The sequence below is a fragment of the Falco cherrug genome, chromosome 2 (genome assembly GCF_023634085.1).
Source record: "Falco cherrug isolate bFalChe1 chromosome 2, bFalChe1.pri, whole genome shotgun sequence".
NCBI lineage: Eukaryota > Metazoa > Chordata > Aves > Falconiformes > Falconidae > Falco > Falco cherrug.
This window is the reverse complement of record NC_073698.1, coordinates 20,076,588-20,094,972: the sequence shown is the minus strand read 5'-3', so window position 1 is coordinate 20,094,972 and position 18,385 is coordinate 20,076,588. Positions and strand designations below refer to the sequence as shown.

The 18,385-nt window shown below is 41.0% G+C and overlaps 1 protein-coding gene across 3 annotated transcripts in view; it reads left to right on the top strand.

Annotated features, from left to right (window-relative positions):
• The window catches only part of CRYL1 (crystallin lambda 1), a 61,603-nt gene that overhangs the window by 1,908 nt on the left and 41,310 nt on the right, over positions 1-18,385 (top strand). For 2 of the 3 annotated variants that reach the window (XM_055703359.1, XM_055703357.1), the window contains exons 2-3: positions 1,110-1,217; positions 13,946-14,072. In XM_055703359.1, the coding sequence (XP_055559334.1) occupies positions 1,110-1,217; positions 13,946-14,072 (235 nt within the window). The remainder of the gene's footprint in view (positions 1-1,109; positions 1,218-13,945; positions 14,073-18,385) is intronic. The other variant, XM_055703358.1, reaches the window with a different exon arrangement.

Below are 18,385 nucleotides of genomic sequence, written 5' to 3'. Positions count from 1 at the left end.
ACTTTTCTCATCTGCCCTATTGGTTTATCTTTGACTTTTACTTCTCTTTTAAGCCTTTATTCATGCCCAGTGGCCTTATATTTTCTGATTGCCAGAGGTTGCTTAAGTTTCATGCTGCAAATACAATTATCTTGGAAATGCCAAGAAATACATGTAATTATCAAAACTCCCACAGTAACAGTCATGGGTATGGAGTTCTGCTATTATCTCTTAAATGGAATTTATTTATTTTTTGTAATCTTAGGTTATTTAGGCTTCTGACACTGTGCCTCAGTGCTTCCATTTGAAGAGGCTGATGCCTGCTATAAATCTAATTAAAATCTGCATTGCTGTGAGAGATGGGATAAAATTGTCACTTCCTACAGGTTTCCTCTATGTATTTCTTAGTAATGTGACTTCACCAAAAGATGTAGGAAGACTGTTCCTGTATGCTTCCAGCATGGTAAAATGCTTTGCCTAAAAATAAAAAGTAGTGCTAGAGGTGGGTAGGTGGAAAAGTAGTATCAGACCTACATTTGCTGGGACTTTTTTTTTTTTTTTTCCTTTTCACGTGCTTATGGTACTTCCTGAATTGCTGAGGACCCATGACTTCAGTAGCTTAGTCTTAGGTTTTCTGATCGTCCCTGAAGCAGGATCCTGAACTGCACCAAAGGACTGCTGTCTGTCTTTAGACTATGAACTGAATGAATGAGTTTTTAATTAAAAAAACCCCAAGAAACAAAACACCCCCCCCCCCCCCCAAACCCTTAATATAAATTCATATACCAGCTCCAGGTTAAGACTAGCTGACAAAACTGTTTATACTTGAGTCCAGCACCCCAAAGTAGTTGTTCCTGCTACTTTTTTTGTAGTATTTTGAATTTTTCTGTCCTCTGTGGTTTTTTGGTTTTTTTCTTTCTCATTCTTTCTCCCAGCTCTCAGAGAAGCTGTTACACAGTTAGCAAAGGATATTTCTCTGTTAGAGAGATTTGTTTCTTATCAATATGTAAACAATCTCATAATCAAATATCGCAGAGTCCAGGCTTTGCTTTTCTTCTTGCAATGCTTGTCAGACCTCCTTCCTTGAAATAAATGCTTTTTTATTAATTAGCTCGTATTTTTCCTTTCAGTGGACTCATTGGTCGCAGCTGGGCCATGGTGTTTGCTGCTGGAGGCTTCAAAGTGAAACTTTATGATGTTTCACATCAGCAGCTGACAAGTGCACTGGAAAATATTCGGTAGGTCACCTGACTTGAAATGACTGGGTTTGTAATGAAACTGTGGGATTTCTGTAATCATGAATGAACAGTCATATTGTACCATTTGAGGTAGCATAGATTTTAATCTTTGATGAAGGCTTTAACTTTGAAGTACAGGTCCTGTTAACATCAGAAGAACTGTGCTTCCCATATCGCTCAGTGACTTTTCTGAAGAGCACTTTAATTCTTAAGCAATGATTTAAGAGCTTGAGTTTAAATCCAAATTCTTGAAACATTGTTTACCGTGATTAGGTTATCTGTAGGCAGAGTTTAAAATACATGAACATAAGAGTTTTAGCATAGAAAGACAACAAAGACTCTTTCAGAATGGGTTGCTGAAGAACCCTGGTACATTTATTAGTATTTTATAACTAGAATTTTTAAATTCTTAGTATTTTTTGAGTCCTAGAAGAATAGGTTGCTAGTTTCACTAAACATGCAAATACTGATCAGTTGTAGTAGAGGCTAGGAAGCATCTTTATAAAGAGCAGATTTGAGGGTGTGAACATGAGAACAATCACACTGGTTCAGACCAGCAATCCTCCAGCCCTTTTCTCTGTTGCCTTGTGACACTATGGCTAAAGCCCCATGCTTTTGGTACATGACAGAGCTACAAGTTCAAGTCCTACCCGTCTGCTCCCTGCCCCCAACCTTCAGTGCCTAGAAGCTGCTTATGTATTCAGTAACTCTAGATTTCTTCCAAGTATTTCTCTAACCTTCCTTTGAACCTGCGTAAATGCTTTTGCGTCCTTGCCAAAGGACTTTGTGTTCTGCAGGTTTACTACTAGCTTCGTGAAGAGCTATTCCCTTTTGTTTGTTTTGAACCTGGCTCCTCAGTTGCTTTGTTTGGCCCCTAGTTCTTACAATAGAAGGATCAGTGTCTGGTTGGCCCAATTCACCCTCTTGCTGGACCTGGAAATACTGTTTTTCTATGCCTGTGAGAGTGCATTTTTAGAGTGGTTCTGTGCACAACCTTATTATGTTGCTGTATCAGCATTTAATGCTAAAGTTCAGGTTGCTTCATGATTGGCATTGACCTAAATGTGTCAGCCCTCCCTTCATGATACCTTGGAGTGAAATGTGTTAGCTGCTGCGTGTTGGCTCCTATGGGGAGTAAGCTGCACCTAGAACAGGGTTGGGGTGCATTGCACCCTGATTGCTTTCTTTAACAAGGCGTACAGCAAGGAGGAGTGACTGCAGGAGCCCCTTGTAGGTCAGTCCCGAAGTTAAACAGTGTGTGGTATCTAGTGAGATTTGCTAAAAAAGGCTTGATAATGAAAGAGGGAGAAATTTTTTTTTTTTCTTTTTTTCCCCCACTTCCCCAAACCTTTCCCTCCAGGTGGGTGTTAGTCAGACTGAAGATCTCTGTTGCTACACCTGGATGACAGACGCTTTTGGTTTTTGCGGAATTGCCATGATGAGATTCTGGATTATTGCAGAGGGGACAGTTTTGCAGTCTATATTAATGAAGATGGGACCAACCCCTAACTTCTTGTTTTTGAATAACAAAATGAGGACTTTAGCTTTCCAAAGTTTTCAACTTGGAAAACTGAAGCATAAAATGTTGTGTCAAGTAGGGCAGAGTGCTATTTGGATGCGTCTGTACTGTCCTGTGCCTGCAGGTGCTGTCCCACAGGAGTTCAAAGCAGGTTTTGCCTTTCACATCAACAAGAACAAAGCAGGTGTTCTTAACTTATAATTAACTTGTGTATCTTGGCTCTTGTAACATCCTAGTTAAAAAGCCTTGTTTCAGGACAACATAGTTTTTATGAAAATACAAGGTATGCGGTTTCTTCAACCAGTATTTTAATGATTGTATCTACCAGAATATGGTCAAACTTGAGCTTTGTCATGCTGATTTCTTAACATACAACCTGCAGTTGAGTTGTAATCCTTTGAGTTACTGGTACTATATTTGTGTAAGAGCTGGAGCCTGAGTAGGTAACAAGGACTTGCTGGAGAGAGCAGGAGGGGAATGCCTATTGGAGCTGTCTGACAAAGCCAACTGCTGGGTACTTATCTGGACTTGCTGGGATTTGTCTTTTTTTTCCCCCTCTGAATAGCAAGTACTTTTAGGGAAGTTTTTAGGCTTAGGGGTTTTGTGGGTTATTTTGTTTTAGTATTGAAAAGTACTTGTTCCAGTTTAGGCTGCAATCTATGAACTTTTAGTGTATGGAGGTACTTTACATATTAAGGAGAAACTGGAGTGTGCAGAGAACTATTTGTAGTTTCCCTTTCCTAAATAAGTGGGATTTGAGTAGTTAACAACATTTACCTTCTAAAAGAAGATGATACTACTTTGGCAGAAATAATACTTAAGTATTTTTTAATGTGATTGATGTTTAGTACATTGACTTGTAACTTACAGCCCTTTATATAAATTCGAAACATCTCAGGCTTCATTAATTCAACTCTCACAAAACAGTAGGTGGGTAGCAGGGGTGGGTAGTCCTGCAAGAGGACTGCAATGAATCTGGGATGGAGCTACAATAATCACGAGAGCCTCATGTATCTTTATGGAAAATCTGAAGTGTACTCTGTAAATTTATCCAAAGCATTTTGTTATGGGTAAAAAACATTGAAGCGTGGAATTTGGATCTACTGAAACAGGTGGAAGTATGTATTGGGTTGCTACAGTATCAGTAGACCAGATAGAGAAAGAAAAGGAGAGTGTGTTTACTAGGGCCTAACATGGTGCCATGGATTTACTACCTGTCTGCCTGTTCTCAGACACGTGGTAGTCAGTGCCCTGACACACAAAATGACTGCACATTGGATTGAAGAACTGGGTGTACCAGTGGCATTATTAACCAGTGTCTGTTCTAATGGAACAACCATTTCTTCCAGTGAAGAAACAAACTAATGAACAGCTTTATGCCACACTTGACTTACTGAATGCATGCTGTAGTAACCCACCTTGGAAAATGTAACTTTCTGTATCCAGTATGCTTTGTTCTGAGTCAATGTGATTCTGATTTGAATGCAAGATTGCTAAACTTTAAAATAATGAGAATTAGAAAAACAAGTAGTACCCAGTTCCTGAAAGTAATCCTAAAACATAGGATGCATAAATGTTTTAGCGCATGCCCCCCCCGCAAAAACACATTTATGATTCTTGCAATATGTGAACTTTTTCAAATAGTTACTGTGTTACTGTTCTAAACATAATTATGCTGCTGATACAGCATTTCCACTGTAATTAAACAATCTTTATTCCCCACCCCCCATGTAACTGGTGTATGTTTTATATAGAACAGTTTTTGTATGTAAATGAAAGACTACTGCAAAAGGAAGAAGTTTAGTTGAATCTCTGAAGAGGACACTAGAACTTGGATATTTGTGCATGCATTCTGTGATTTCTTTCTAGAAGTAGATGCTGGTTAAATACAGTATTTACTTGAATACAAAACTATCTCCTCCAGGACACAGAAGCAGGTAACTGTTTTAAATGTATAAAACCCAAACAGTTGTATGTGTAAAGGCTATAGCTAACTTCAGGAAAAAAATTGTGGAAGATCTCAGGATGTAGTTTGATAAAATACAAAGACAAGATTATTTTTAGAAAGACAAGATTATTTTTAGAACTACTTTATTATATTCAACTGCGCTAAACAGTAGATTTATACTAGAAACTCTTTTCTGTCTTCTCATCCTTCCTTCTTTTAGCCTTAGTAGAAAAATTTTCTGGGACAGGTTGAAGTCGACTTTGTGAAGTGGTAGTTGTATCTAGGGATATGGGCACATAAAATTACTATTGCTACTTTTATTACATAGATACATTACATCTCACTTATTATCAAAACATGGAAATATTTAGTTGGGAGGGAAGCAACTGTGACCCTCTCATTATTGAATAATAGGGACCCTATCCCCTTAATTTAAAATTAATTAATTAAAATGAAATTCTCAGTGAGTTCTGCGCTTCCAGAATGGACTTGTACAGAAGTCTGCCTTCTGGGAACTCAATATATAGTGCTAAGGTTGCATGGTACTGAACCTAAACGCAAAAGTAAGGCTGTTCAGTGAGAATTACTTGTATGTCAGCTTTATCTGACTATAGGTTGCTCTTCTGCATGGGTCAAGGATGTTAGACCTTTAAAGTGCTGGAGCCAAGTGGTCTTGAGATCACAATATTCTACTTCCTGTCGTCTTTACTAGATATCAAGTCCAATAATATTTATGACTAAAATAATACTTAAAGTGTAGTATTGCACTAAGCAACCTCAACTTTTTTGTGGTGTAGGAGCACAGTTGCTATGAGAAATGAACAAGGTGCAGGAGACAGAAAGAAGGAGAATCACCCTGCCGAACCCCTGGCCAAGTGAAGTACTTCAAGCATTCTGTACTGTTGTGAATGGGGTTGTGAAACTTGAATTGTCTGAGGTACGGCAGGTCATAAGGGCAAGGAAGTAGACTGTATCTGTGTCTATGAGGTTTTTTTATAGCCAGAGCTTTGGAAGACATCCCCCATAACTCAGGTTCATCATCTTTCTCATTTCAGGACAAGACTATTGTTTAGAAAAGACATTTGGATGCACATGAATTCTTGCTGTGTGATGCCCTCTTATGCTTTGTATGTATAAAAAGGATACCAGCTTCCTGGGTTGGTTTTGTGGCGTGAGGATGCAGGCTTCACTCTCCTTTCCTAGCTTATGGCACATTCCACAGCCATGTGGTTAGGAGCTTTCCCGAGCTGGCTTCCTCTTACATAAAACTATCAAGGAAGACCTAAGCCAAGCTGCATTACAGTATTGATACAATACAGAACAGAGATGGTATCCCCTTTGAGGGGACAACTTCTAACTAGATGATCCTTTTCAAAGTTTATTTTGCTGTTGAGTGCCTGACACTGGCGTATCGAGCTTGTGCTAAATCATAGGCTTGATTCTACTTTTCCATTTTATTTCTGCCTGTGTGCCACTCCCCCACCCCACCCCCCAACCCTGTGCCCCGAAAAGTGCAGTCAGCTAGCTAGAGAAAATTGCTTCATTTGCAGAACTAACTAGAGAATGTGTTAATAGGCTTTGGAAAGGATAGATTCTTTCCAAAGGTTGTGCCTCACCATCCTGTAGTTGAAAACAACTCCAAAGGGAAATGTTGTCTTTTCACCTCATTCCTGTGTGGCAGTCAGTCCCCTGGGCAGCTAGGATCTATGATTTAAATAAGACTGATCTTCCTAATTACAAAGTAGTTGAGAACAGTCATGTGCTGACACTTGACTGGTATGCAGAAGTAACAGGTTGTCCAAAAAGCTGGTGAAATCTCCATCCCTGAGGGCTTGCAAGGCTTAGCTGCACAAAACCAAGGCTAACCAAATCTGGTATTAGCAATGTTTCTGCTGCAGGTGCAAGAGACTTCTCAGGGCCCCTTTCAGCCCGTGTGTCTGTGGGAGAACCAGCCTGAAACCTGGGTCTGTGTGGCTGGAAGCAGGGATGTGAATGGTCGGTCTCTATTTTAGGTAACCTTTTTGTCTTGAACCTAAACTTAAAACACACACGCAAAAACCCACTGCATTAGGAACCACAGAAAATTCTTCCTAGCAGGAAGGTTTCCTGTCATAAACTTACCAGTTCTGATGCCAAAAGGATTTTGACAAACCTAACAATTAAACTTATTTAGCTCACTAGATTTGGAGACAGCATTGGAATTGATCCTTTAGGGTAAGAAGTGACTTGTGGTGAGTTGCAGACCCTGCTCAGACTCGGCAATGTTGGCGACTCTGCATTTACCATGGGGGAAGAACATTGTGACCGTAACTGCCTATTTCTGTTACTAAGTCTTTCCTCTTGTTGCAGCATTCAGTTTATGTAATGCCACTATAGATGTCCTGAGAGTGCCCTGGCTGGAAAACAGTTTGTGTTGGGTAACTTTAGGAGATCTCAGAACTTCGATTGGCTTTTTTTTCATCACTGTCCTCTTACGCCATGTCCTGGCTCCTCTGTAGTCCTTTGCTTTGTGCCTCTTCAAAACTGTGTCAAAGGCGGATGTGCAACTATCCCTCTTCAATATACTACCATTGCTATGGATGAAGTGCATTTGACAGCTCCGAATCTCTCTTGTCTGGACAGAAATATACATAACTTTTGTGCTCCAGCTTGTACTGCTGTTTCAAGGAGACTTAATATGTAATAACTCTTCCATGGTAGTGTGTTGTATGCTTACCTTTAGTCTGGGAAAAGCAGGAAGAGGGAAAGTGGTTACTAACTCATTCAGCTGACAGATTGCAACTTGGTATTAGCAGCTTACTATTTGGCTGTTTCATGTGTGGACAGTGAGCTGGTCCCAGTGTCAGGCATGCTTTGCTGCCTACTTGATCTGTTGTGTCTCAGGCTAGATATATGCCACCGGTGATGTTTTGTTTGTTCTGTGGTTTTTGTTTGGGTTTTTTTTGACGTGCCAACTACCCTCTCATTTATTAGACAGCACTAGATGGTAGATGACTGGTTAATGGTCCTAGTCTTTAGGCAATGATAGTTAGCTGAAATTGTGAAGAGTAATATTTGTGTCCTCTTCCCTGCATTCTCCTTGGTGCTGTGGGCAGTAAGTTTGTGATTAAGTGGTCTTTCATCTTGCAACAACCTGTGCTGAATACTGTGGCTGCCCATTAGTAGCTGTAGATAAAGGTAAGGCACTGAGGTGAAAAAAATGTGTTAAGTGATAGCATCACTTGCAAGGTCCTTCTGTAAAGGATTTTAGAGTAGGAGTTGTAACCAAGAGCATTCCAGGCAGTTTATGTGATCAGGTATGTACTATAGATTGGGTGCCTTATCTTGAAGCAAATACTGTCTCAGTTCCCGGAGTAGTGTTGATATGGGCAGTCAGGTACAACAGTAAAACTCTGGAGGTAGACAAAGTGTGAGGTCTAAAAGGAAGTAGTATTTTTCTCATGGACGTGACTTCTTGATTCTTCAAGGACTGTACAGGTATTGAGTCAAATTCTTCAAGCTACGTGTACAATAAAACTACAGAGCGAAGTCCTGTGGTGTGTGCTGTGGACACGACTGCAATGACCTCAGGCTGTGGTTGTCCTCAGGGATGATCACCCTGAAGTCTAGGCTGCCTTCATCATCCAGCACAGGTCAGTGGCGCACTGCTGTATCTACAAACTGGTCTGGTTTGTGCCTCAATCTATACCTATCAGGGGATGCTCCTTTTCTCTCCCCACCCTTTTGCGGTAATCTGATACCCTAGGGGAATATGAAGAAAGTTCAGCATTTGGAAGACTTAAAATTAATTTGTGGAACAAAGTAACCAAAATGTCTATAAATATATTGAAGGATGCCATAGGAGAAAATTTCCTGGAGAGGAAGGCCAAAATTGAAGTAATGCACATATTTCCTATTCCATGCTTTAAATAATCGTACTAATTTTAAATAAATGGCTAACATGAAGATTGGTGGTGTTAACAGGAAGATTTTTGTTTAGGAGGAAAAAGATCAGTTCAGCCTTAAGTTCCAAAGGTTGAAGATGGTGATTTTGCAGGTTGATTAAGAGATGGTGTTCACTGCACAGTGTAGTGTGTAATGGCTTATGACATAGTAGCAGAAATGATGGGAGGGTCGTCACTGGCAGAGCAGGTAAGGTATAGAACAGGAGATAGCTGCTACAAACTTCTGTAAGAGCTTGTGGAAGAAAACCAGAAGCTAGATCTCTTAGTCTGTGAGTCTAGCCTTTTTGAATCCCTGAGTTACCTGTCAGACTGGTGTTTCAGAGGACCAGGGAGAATGAGACAAATGTAGTATTTGCACAGAAAATGAACAAGAACTTTACTGTCTTCTTCAAAGAAGAAAGTAAGTAAGTTGCGGTCTCTTCAAACTTAAATTTTGGTTTTTTAAAAGCAATATACAGCCTATGAGCAAAAGTATGGTGGATTTGGGCAGGAATACCTGGGAAATGAACTTCTGATGAATGTATAGTTAAGACCTTTTGAATTATTGGCTCCTTATCAATTATTGGTTCCTTATCTTGCCTCACAAGGAGTGAAGGAGCCAGAAGTTTGGATACTCTAGCTTGGGTGTACCTGTTTCTTTACAGATGAAGCACTGGCACCTTTAGTGTGCTAGACACCCTAAGTCTTGGATGGAACTTCTGCCTAGCAAGCTGTGGTGTACCCTGGCAACTTGGAAAATGGAGCTGAAGCTTCCTGTCTTCTATCCCTTGCCATGCAGGTTGCTCAAGAGGTAGAAGCCTGTGCTTTCCGGCCATCCATTTGCTGTGTCATTAAGAAACCAAATGAGAACTTCTCCAGACACTTGATGAGTTTCCTGCTGACTTCTGTGACTGTTTCTGGGGGGATGGGGGTGTGTCTGAGCACAAATTATTATTTTTCCTCCTTGAAGTACTCTTAAAAGAAACTTACTAAAAGGAATTTGACTAGGTTTGGGTAGGAAAGGTCTAGGTTTTTGAGCCTAAATGCATATTTGAGAAAAGAGGTAGAAGGCTATTAATGGAACTGCCCATCTGTTTTGGACTGCATAAATTGCGAGAAATACTGATTTTAGTACCAAATGTAAGGGACTCCAAGGAAGCAAACAGGACAGACCTGAGCAATGTCTAAAAAGTGTATATGACTCTTGGCGTAGTTTTCCAGTCAAGAATTAGTTGAACCTTTTCAAAGCTCTTGTCCAATGTAAATGGAATGCAATGCCTCGTTGTTTACCCAGGTGTGCTCTGTTTAAGAGAGTTAAAAAGTCATTGTCCATGATCATCTCTGGAGAAACAAAAATAAAGAGGAAGTGTTAGAACTTGCAGTACATAAATTATTATCTGGAGTTAGTTGCTGAAGCAGCTTATTAAGAGGAGAAAGTTAATGCTTGTAGGAGTTAGCACTGTGTGTGCACATGCATGTGGATATTTGTTGTTGATTTTGTTCTTCCCAAGTCCAGAATATGGGTACATATTGGTCTGGAAGGTACTGTCACCTTTACTAGCTTCAAACAGAGCCTCTGTTGACATCTTACTTGCTCCCAAGTTATTGGAAAACCTTTGATTTAATATACAAAGTCTATGGTGATCTGAAGGTATTTGTTTGTTTTGACTGTTGTGCGAAATCAGGAGCAGAACTGCTATAAGCATTTTTGGCTACTGCTAAGTGGCCACTGGGTGCTCTTTACCTTGATATTTAGTGGGATTGCTCCCAGGATGAGGTATTGCTGCTCTGGGTGGGTGTGAGAGATGTATGTTAGGAAGCTGTTTTGTTTGCTGGGAAACAAATGTTCTTTTTTTTTCTACTACTCGGAGTGGAAGAAAGGACATCAGAGTAACTTACAGAGCTACAGATGTTTATGACTTACTAATAAAGCCAGGATAAAACTATCAGAGCTTATATTTGCTGTATTCTTGGACACAACACAACTATATGGATGCTGAAGTAAATTTCTGATTCTTTGGAAGTTAATGATAGATCTAGTGAGCCAGTTCAAGCTTAAGATTTGAGGGCTTGGTGAACCTCTGCTGAGATATGGCTTGCTTCTGTATATTTCAGTGGGAACTGGATTGTCTTTAAGTCCCTGCAAACTTTCATCTTTGGCTGCAGAATACTGTGGTCTAAATGTCTCATCTAAGCTGTATTCTCTTGGGGGGGAAAAGTAGGTACTTCTATTATAAAACAAGATTGGTTCTTGAATACCTAAAAAAAATCAGACAGCTGCACCTGAAACAGTGCCTCGCCACCCTCACTAAAGAATTTCTTCAGAATGTCTAATCTAAATGTACCTTCTTTCAGTTTAAAGCTGTTCCCCTTTGCCCTATCACTACATGCCCTTGTAGAAAGTCCCACTCCACCTTTCTTGTAGGCCCCCTTTAGGTACTCGAAGGCTGCTCTAAGGTCTCCCCAGAGCCTTCTCCTCTCCAGGCTGAGCAACCCCAGCTCTCAGCTTGTCTTCACAGGAGAGCTGCTCCAGCCCTCTGATCATCTTTGTGGCCTTCCTCTGGACTTGTTCCAACAGGTCCATGTCCTTCCTGTGCTGAGGACTCCAGAGCTGAATATGGTACTCCAGGTGGGGTCTCACAAGAGCAGAGTAGAGGGGGGAAAATAACCTCCCTCGACTTGCTGGTCATGCTTCTGTTGATGCAGCCCAGGATATGGTTGGCTTTCTGTGCAAGCACATGTTGCTGGGCCATGTTGAGTTTCTCACCCACCAACACCCCCAAGTCTTTCTCCTCAGGACTGCTCTCAATCCATTCTCTGCCCAGCCTGTATTTGTGCTTGGGATTGCCTTGACCCATGTGCAGGGCCTACTACTTGGCCTTGTTGAACTCCATGAGGTTTGCACAGGCCCACCTCTCAAGCCTGTCAAGGTCCTTCTGGATGGCATCCCTTCCCTCCAGCATGTGAACTATACCACACAGATTGGTGTCATCTGCTGAGTGTGCACTCAATTCCACTGGCCATGTTGCCAACAAAGACATTAAACAGTCCCAGTACCAACCCCTGAGGAAGGCCACTTGCCACTGGTCTCCACTTGGACATTGAGCCATTAACTGTAACTCTTTGAGTGTGACCATTCAGCCAATTCCTTATCCACCAAGTGGTCCATGTGTCAAATCCATGTCTTTCTAGATTAGAGACAAGGTTGTCATGTGGGGCAGTGTCAAATGCTTTGCTCAAGTCCAGGTAGATGATGTCAGTTACTCTTCCCTTATCCATCAATGCTATAACCCTCTTGTAGAAAGCCACCAAATTTGTCAGGCACAGTTTGCTGTCAGTGAAGCCATGTTGGCTGTCAGCAATCACACCCTTATTTTCCATGTGCTTTTGCATAGTTTCCAGGAGGATCTGGGCACAGAGATGAGACTGAGTGGTCTGTAGTTTCCAGTGTCTTCCTTTTTTTCTGTTTTTTAAAAATTGGGGTTATGTTTCCCCTTTTCCAGACAGTGGGAACTTCACTGAGCTGCCATGACTTATCAAATATGACGGATAGTGGCTTAGCCACTTCATCTGCTGGTTCCCTCAGGATCCATGGATGCATCCCATCATGTCCCATGGACATGTGCACCTCCAGGTTCCTTAGATGTTTTTGAACTTTATTTTCTATAGCAAGTGGTTCTTCATTCTCCCAGTCCCTACCTTTGCCTTCTGTGACTTGGGCAGTGTGGCTAGAGTACTTGCTTGTAAGACTGAGGCAAAAAAAGTCATTGCGTACCTCAGCCTTCTCCATAACCAGGTCTCCCATTTCCTTCTGGAGAGGAGCTGCGTTTTCCCTAGTCTACCTTTTACCACCAACATACCTACAGAAGCTTTTCTTCTTGCCATTGATGTTCCTGGCCAGATTTAATTCTATCAGGGCTTTAGCTTTCCTTACCTGATCCCTGGCTGCTCAGACAATCTCTCTGTATTCCTCCCAGGCTACCTGTTCCTTTTTGTGTTTGAGTTCATCCATGCAGGCCTCCTGGTGTTTTTGCCTGACTTGCTCTTTGTGGGGATGCCTCGCTCCTGAGCTTGGAGGAGGTGATTCTTGAATATCAGTCAGCTTTCTTGGGCCCCTCTTCCCTCCAGGGCTTTATCCCGTGGTACTTCACCAAGCAGATCCCTGAAGAGGCCGAAGTGTGCTCTCCTGAAGCCCAGGGTAGTGAGCTTGCTGTGCATCCTCCTCACTGCCCTAAGGATCTTGAACTGCACCGTTTTGTGGTCACTGTACTAAGGCTGCCCTTGAACTTCACGTTCCCCACCAGGCCCTCCTTGTTGGTGAGAACAAGGTCCAGCATAGCATCTCTCCTTGTTGGCTCCTCTATCGCTTGGAGAAAGAAGTCATTATCCACGCACTCCAGGAACCTCGTGGACTGCTTATGCTGTGATGTGTGGTCCCTCCCACAGATACTGGGGTGGTTGAAGCCCCCCACAAGGATCAGGGCTTGTGAAAGTGAGGCTGCTCCTATTGGTCTATAAAGGGCTTCATCTGCTTGGTATTCCTTGTTGGATGGCCTGTAGCAGGCCCCCACTATAATGTCACCTGTCCCTGCCCTTCCTTTAATCCTTACCCATGAGCTCTTGTTTGGCTCCTCATCCATCCCCAGCCAGAGCTCCCTTCACTCCAGCTGGTCATTGACATCAAGGGTGACACCCCCTCCTGGTCTCCCCTGCCTGTCATTCTGAAAGAACCTGTATCCTTCCATTCCACTGCCCCAGTCATAGGAGCCATTGCATCACTTCTGTCTGATGGACCCCATCAACCCCCCAGTAGACCAGCTTTCTCAAAAGAAGTTCTATGGTCCAAGTAGCTGAACCCCTGGCTGTGGCACCAGTCCTGTAACCATTTGTTGATTGACCAGATTCAACTGGCCCTTTCAAACCCCTGTACAGTTAAACAGTGTTCTTACAGCAAGGCTTCGTATGAAAAGGGCTGTTTGTAAAACTAGATGAAGTATACTGAAGGGACCCCCTTCCCATTAAATGAGTGAGAAAACTCATGCTGATCCTGCATCAGTGAAAACAAGTTTGAGGTAGTGACAAGCATGCATCTAGGAGTAGATCTTAAAGCTGTCCATGCTTGAAGAGAAAGAAGAAAATCTTATGAGGGAGCGAAGAGAAATGACTGAAATGAACCTTTTGTATTTTTTAGTATAAATATATGTTCTGGATGGCAAGTAGCTTCTTAACTATTAGTTTTGTTTGTTAAGTAGTGTTGTTAGTACTGTGCTTTTAAAAAAAATTAATGGTGGCTTAACAAATGTAAAGTATTTAAATGCATTTATATTGTTTCTGTCAGCAAACAAATGAAAGAGATGGAGAAGTCGGGATTCCTGAAAGGAACTTTGAGTGTGGAGCAGCAGTTGGCTCTCATTAGTGTCTGTACAGACCTGAAGGCAGCAGTAGAGGGTGCTACTTTCATTCAGGTAAGCAAAGATTTGACAACTCCTAGCAAACACTTTAGAAGGATGATTCAGAGCTGAGGTGGGCAGTGGAGTTCAACATCCTGACCCCATAAGGATAGTTGTGCTTGTTAAAGTTCTGTCTAGCCTAGTATCCTGACATGGGAGATCATGCCTCTTTGCAAGGTTTCCTACTTAAGAATCCTTGGAAATTTCTTCTGGCTTATGTTGGAAAAGGCTGGCAGTTAAGCTGAGAGAGAATTTGCTGAACTACGTGTATAACAAAGACTGTACCTGTTAAAGACAGATGTGAGGGAAAGGTAGGCAGAAGATTCTTGGGGAAAGATTATCTCTTAGGGAATGTCACATATTTTAGTGCTGGGGAATAAAATGTTTCTTCCTCTCCAGGTATGTAGGAAGGGCAGGGAGTATGGCTGTACCCAGAGGTGACTTCTGTTCTGACTGTGAGGAAGCGCTGTAGCTAAAAGCAGCTACCTCAGAGAGTGTTAAGAGTATTAAAAACAGGGTTGATGTGTAGGGCTGGAATCTGTGCTGCTAAGTAGAATTGGTGTGGGGAAGAAGCTGAGTTACTGGCCCAAGGATAGTCTGTGGCTGCTTAACTCGTAGCATGCTTACTGGTATGGCCATAGTTCAGGGAACAGGTGAATCAGGGACCGTTTCTGGGGCAAAATATGAGTGAGTTTGCATTAGACTTGGTATCTTCTAGTCTATGTGATCCCCCAGTATTATTCTAGTGTTGTACCACTTACTGTCTCTCCATGTATGTGTGCATGTTTACAATTTATACTGTTTCAGGCTGTAAATCCCAGTCTGCTTAGCTGTAACACATCCCTAATAACAAATTAAACTAAAAGAGGACAGATTTCTAGACCTTTTCTTCCTCCCAAGTTGGTGAAGTGGAGGGGGAGAGAACAGGAGGCAGAGCAAAGCCTCACACAGGAGTCAAGGTGTGAATGCATTATAGATTTTTGCAGTGGTATACTATTTTGTGTTCAATTCCTTTTCTCCAGATCATGAAACTATATACTGTTCCCTTAATATCTTACTCCTTCATCAGTAATGAGCTCAGAGCTTGTCAGTTTGTATTAATTTTTTCACCTATATCACCTACCTCTGTTGAGTTTAATCTGCAAATCTATTGTCTAGTCAGTCAGTCCTGTGAAGTCCTTTTTCAAATATCTGTGGTTGTAGTGATGATGACTGACTTCATTTTATGAGCTAACTTTCACATTGTTTATAAATGGATATAACAGTGGGCACAGATACCTGTGAAACAGCACTAGTCAGCATGTTCCGTAAGAACTGACTGTTCTTCCTACCTTCTGCTTACTATCTCTTTACCAGTTATTGTCCATGAAAAGACCTTTTTGTCTCACATGTGACCAGTTAACTTCCTTGAAAACTTTTATTACTTTTTGTTGCAAGACTTCTGGGTATTCACAGGAGCTGCACCACTACATGACTTCCATGCCTGTGCTTGCTACTTCCTTTAGAGACTTCTACTAGGCCTGTGTGTCAGGACTTCCCTCTGAAAAGTTTCTTTGATTCTTTGCCATTTATGTAATACTCATTTGGTGCTACACTTCTCTCTTAACTTGCTTAACAGAGACATAAGGCTTACAGACTCATTGTTGAGATCTTTCCTGAAGTTCCCTTAGAAGTTGCATTATGGTTGCCACTCTTCTGCTCTTTGGTACCAAAATAGTGTGCATTCAGTTTTGTTTCAAGTCAGTGGTTCTAAGTCATTGTTACTGTGTTGGGTAATTCAGCCATATCAAAACATGTCCCAGTACCTTGGTTCTGGTTCCCCTTTTGTCTGTTCTATGACTTCTTCAGCTGCTTCCAATGTGAGACACACCCTGGGAGTCCCCAAGACCTAAGGCTTTGGTTTTTTGCAAGGATTAGAAGGAAAAATGGAACAGTTGCAAAGAAATCACTGATGTGTGTGTTTTCCAGATGATCCTTCTGTACTGTGATCATCTCTTGGTCCTATGCATTCTTCTTCATACGTTTTTGAAGAAAGGAAGGGGAAAATTAATTTTTTTTATTATTATTCCTCCTGTAAATTGCGAGGGGAGTGGTGGTGTTGTCTTTGTTGCTTTGTGGGTTTTTTTGCCAAATTAACAATCTTACATGGCTGTGTTCATTTGGGTAAAGCATGAACTTTGTGAAGGTTTCTTTCTTGTTTCTACTAGACTCTTCATTCTGCCTGGTTTATTTTGCTTTTTCAAGCATTTCTTACTACCTGGTATGTCCATGTAGTGTTTTTACTTTCTCTGTATGTTATTACCTGTAAGGATCTGATCTTTCTTGCTGCCAACTTTGCATCTCCCTAGCATCCTCACTTTTATTTTACTATATTCTCTTGAAGCTGAGCACAGCTGTGGTGAAGTTCTTGGCTTTTGTTGCTCAGAGAGAGATGCTGGATTTCAGTATGCTATTGTTTCTGTTAGAGAGGCTTTTCAGCAAGGTCCTGCATGCTACTTCAAATTAAATCAAGGGCTGCATCCTCCTTGTGTGCATCCCCCACCCCATCAGAAATAGGCGTTGGGCATATGTTGCAGAATCTGTAATTTTGAGTTGGAAGGAACCTGTGGGAGTCATCTGGTCCAATCCACTGTAGAAGCAACTTACATCAGCTTGCTCAGGATCTGTGCGGTTGAGTTTTGAATATCTCTAAGGATAAGCACTTCTGGTCTCTTTGGTTAGCTTGTTACAATGTTTGATTATCCTCATTGTGCATCTTCTTTCCCAATATCTAATTGGAATTTCCCTTCTTGCAACTTTAGTCTCTTGCCTCTCATCCTACCAGCATGGACCTCTGAGAAGACTGTGTGTTTCCTTCAGGTAGTTGAAGACAGCAGTGTTGTGTTGATAGTCTCTGAAGAGCAACAATCTACCTGGGGTAACTCAAACCTTCTGGTACTATTTTATGTTCCCTTAGCCCTTCTGATGTCTCTTAACATGTAGTAGTTTAGTGTATAAATAAATAAAAATAAACTAAGTAGCTGCAGTATGCCCATGGGCAACAAATCATACTTGTAAAACACTGTTGGTGGTATTTTTATCAGCTCATCATTTTCAAACCATAGCATCAAATTTTGGTTTGATACAAAGTGCTAACAAATACACAGTGTAAGTGGGCAAATCAAACTCGTCCTTAATTTGCTCTTGGAAGAGTGGTGGAATGGATATGAAAGAGTCTTAGTTCTAGGCTTATAGCCTTATTTCAGCAATGAACGGACTGCTTTCTAGCTGAACCATATTAAACTTCAGAAACATTGCCTAGTGCAGCTTTGAACCTTCAAGGACAAAATGAACTAATTAGAACACTTGCACTCCTAAGTTATGACTTCTAGTTACTTAGAAAATAAAACATCGGTTGCATTGATGTTAGTTGAATACAGAGGATTCTATTTTCTTGCTTAATGATATAACCTACTGATTAACTCGTTAGAAAACTTCCATGAGAACTGCATTTCTTTACCAGAAATTTCAGTTGGTTAAATCTTGACAACTTCTCAAATTTGGCCTTTGTGGAGTAAGTCCACTTAAAGCTTTAAAAATTTCCTTGATGTTTGCACTCCTTAAATGAGTTCTGCAGACATTTGCCTTCTATGTTGTTTTCATAGAACATAACTTAAAACAAATGGAATGAAATAGTAAAAAGTGAAAATTCTTAAATGACATTAATGAAGATGTAAAAGTGAAAAAGATGCAAGAAATAATTAGGACTGAGTAAGAAGAAAATTCATAGCAGTAATGTCATGAATCTTTAAAAACAAGGTATGCCTTGATGCGTATTATTTTATATATTTCCTCTCCTGAACATTTTTATGAAGTAACCTGTATTGATTCAGAAGGAAATCAGTCTGGTTTTTTGCTCTAAAACAGAGTATTCACCCAGTTTCCCATCTCAGAGCTTTTGTATGCCACTTAAGAGTAAGCATAATCTATGGCGTTTAGTTGGATGTGTACTGCAAGCTTCTTGCATCACTGAAAGCTTTAATTCTGAAATAACTTTTCCATTAGCTGAAAACCCCATGGAGACAAATTAATGGATACATTTGTACTATAATATCCCTGGCATGGGGCTATCATGGGTGAAGTAAGCATTTCTTAATATTGTGCTCTTAACTTTCCTGCATAAATATATGATGACTTTGGTCTTCTGTCCTTATGTGACTGTTGGATACTGTATTTATTAGTACTCCTTTCACTATTAAAACCAGATTTGAGTGGATGTATGTCTAGTTCCTAAATAATATAAGCTGAATAGAAATCAGTGCAGCACTTACATGATTTCTTACCACAAT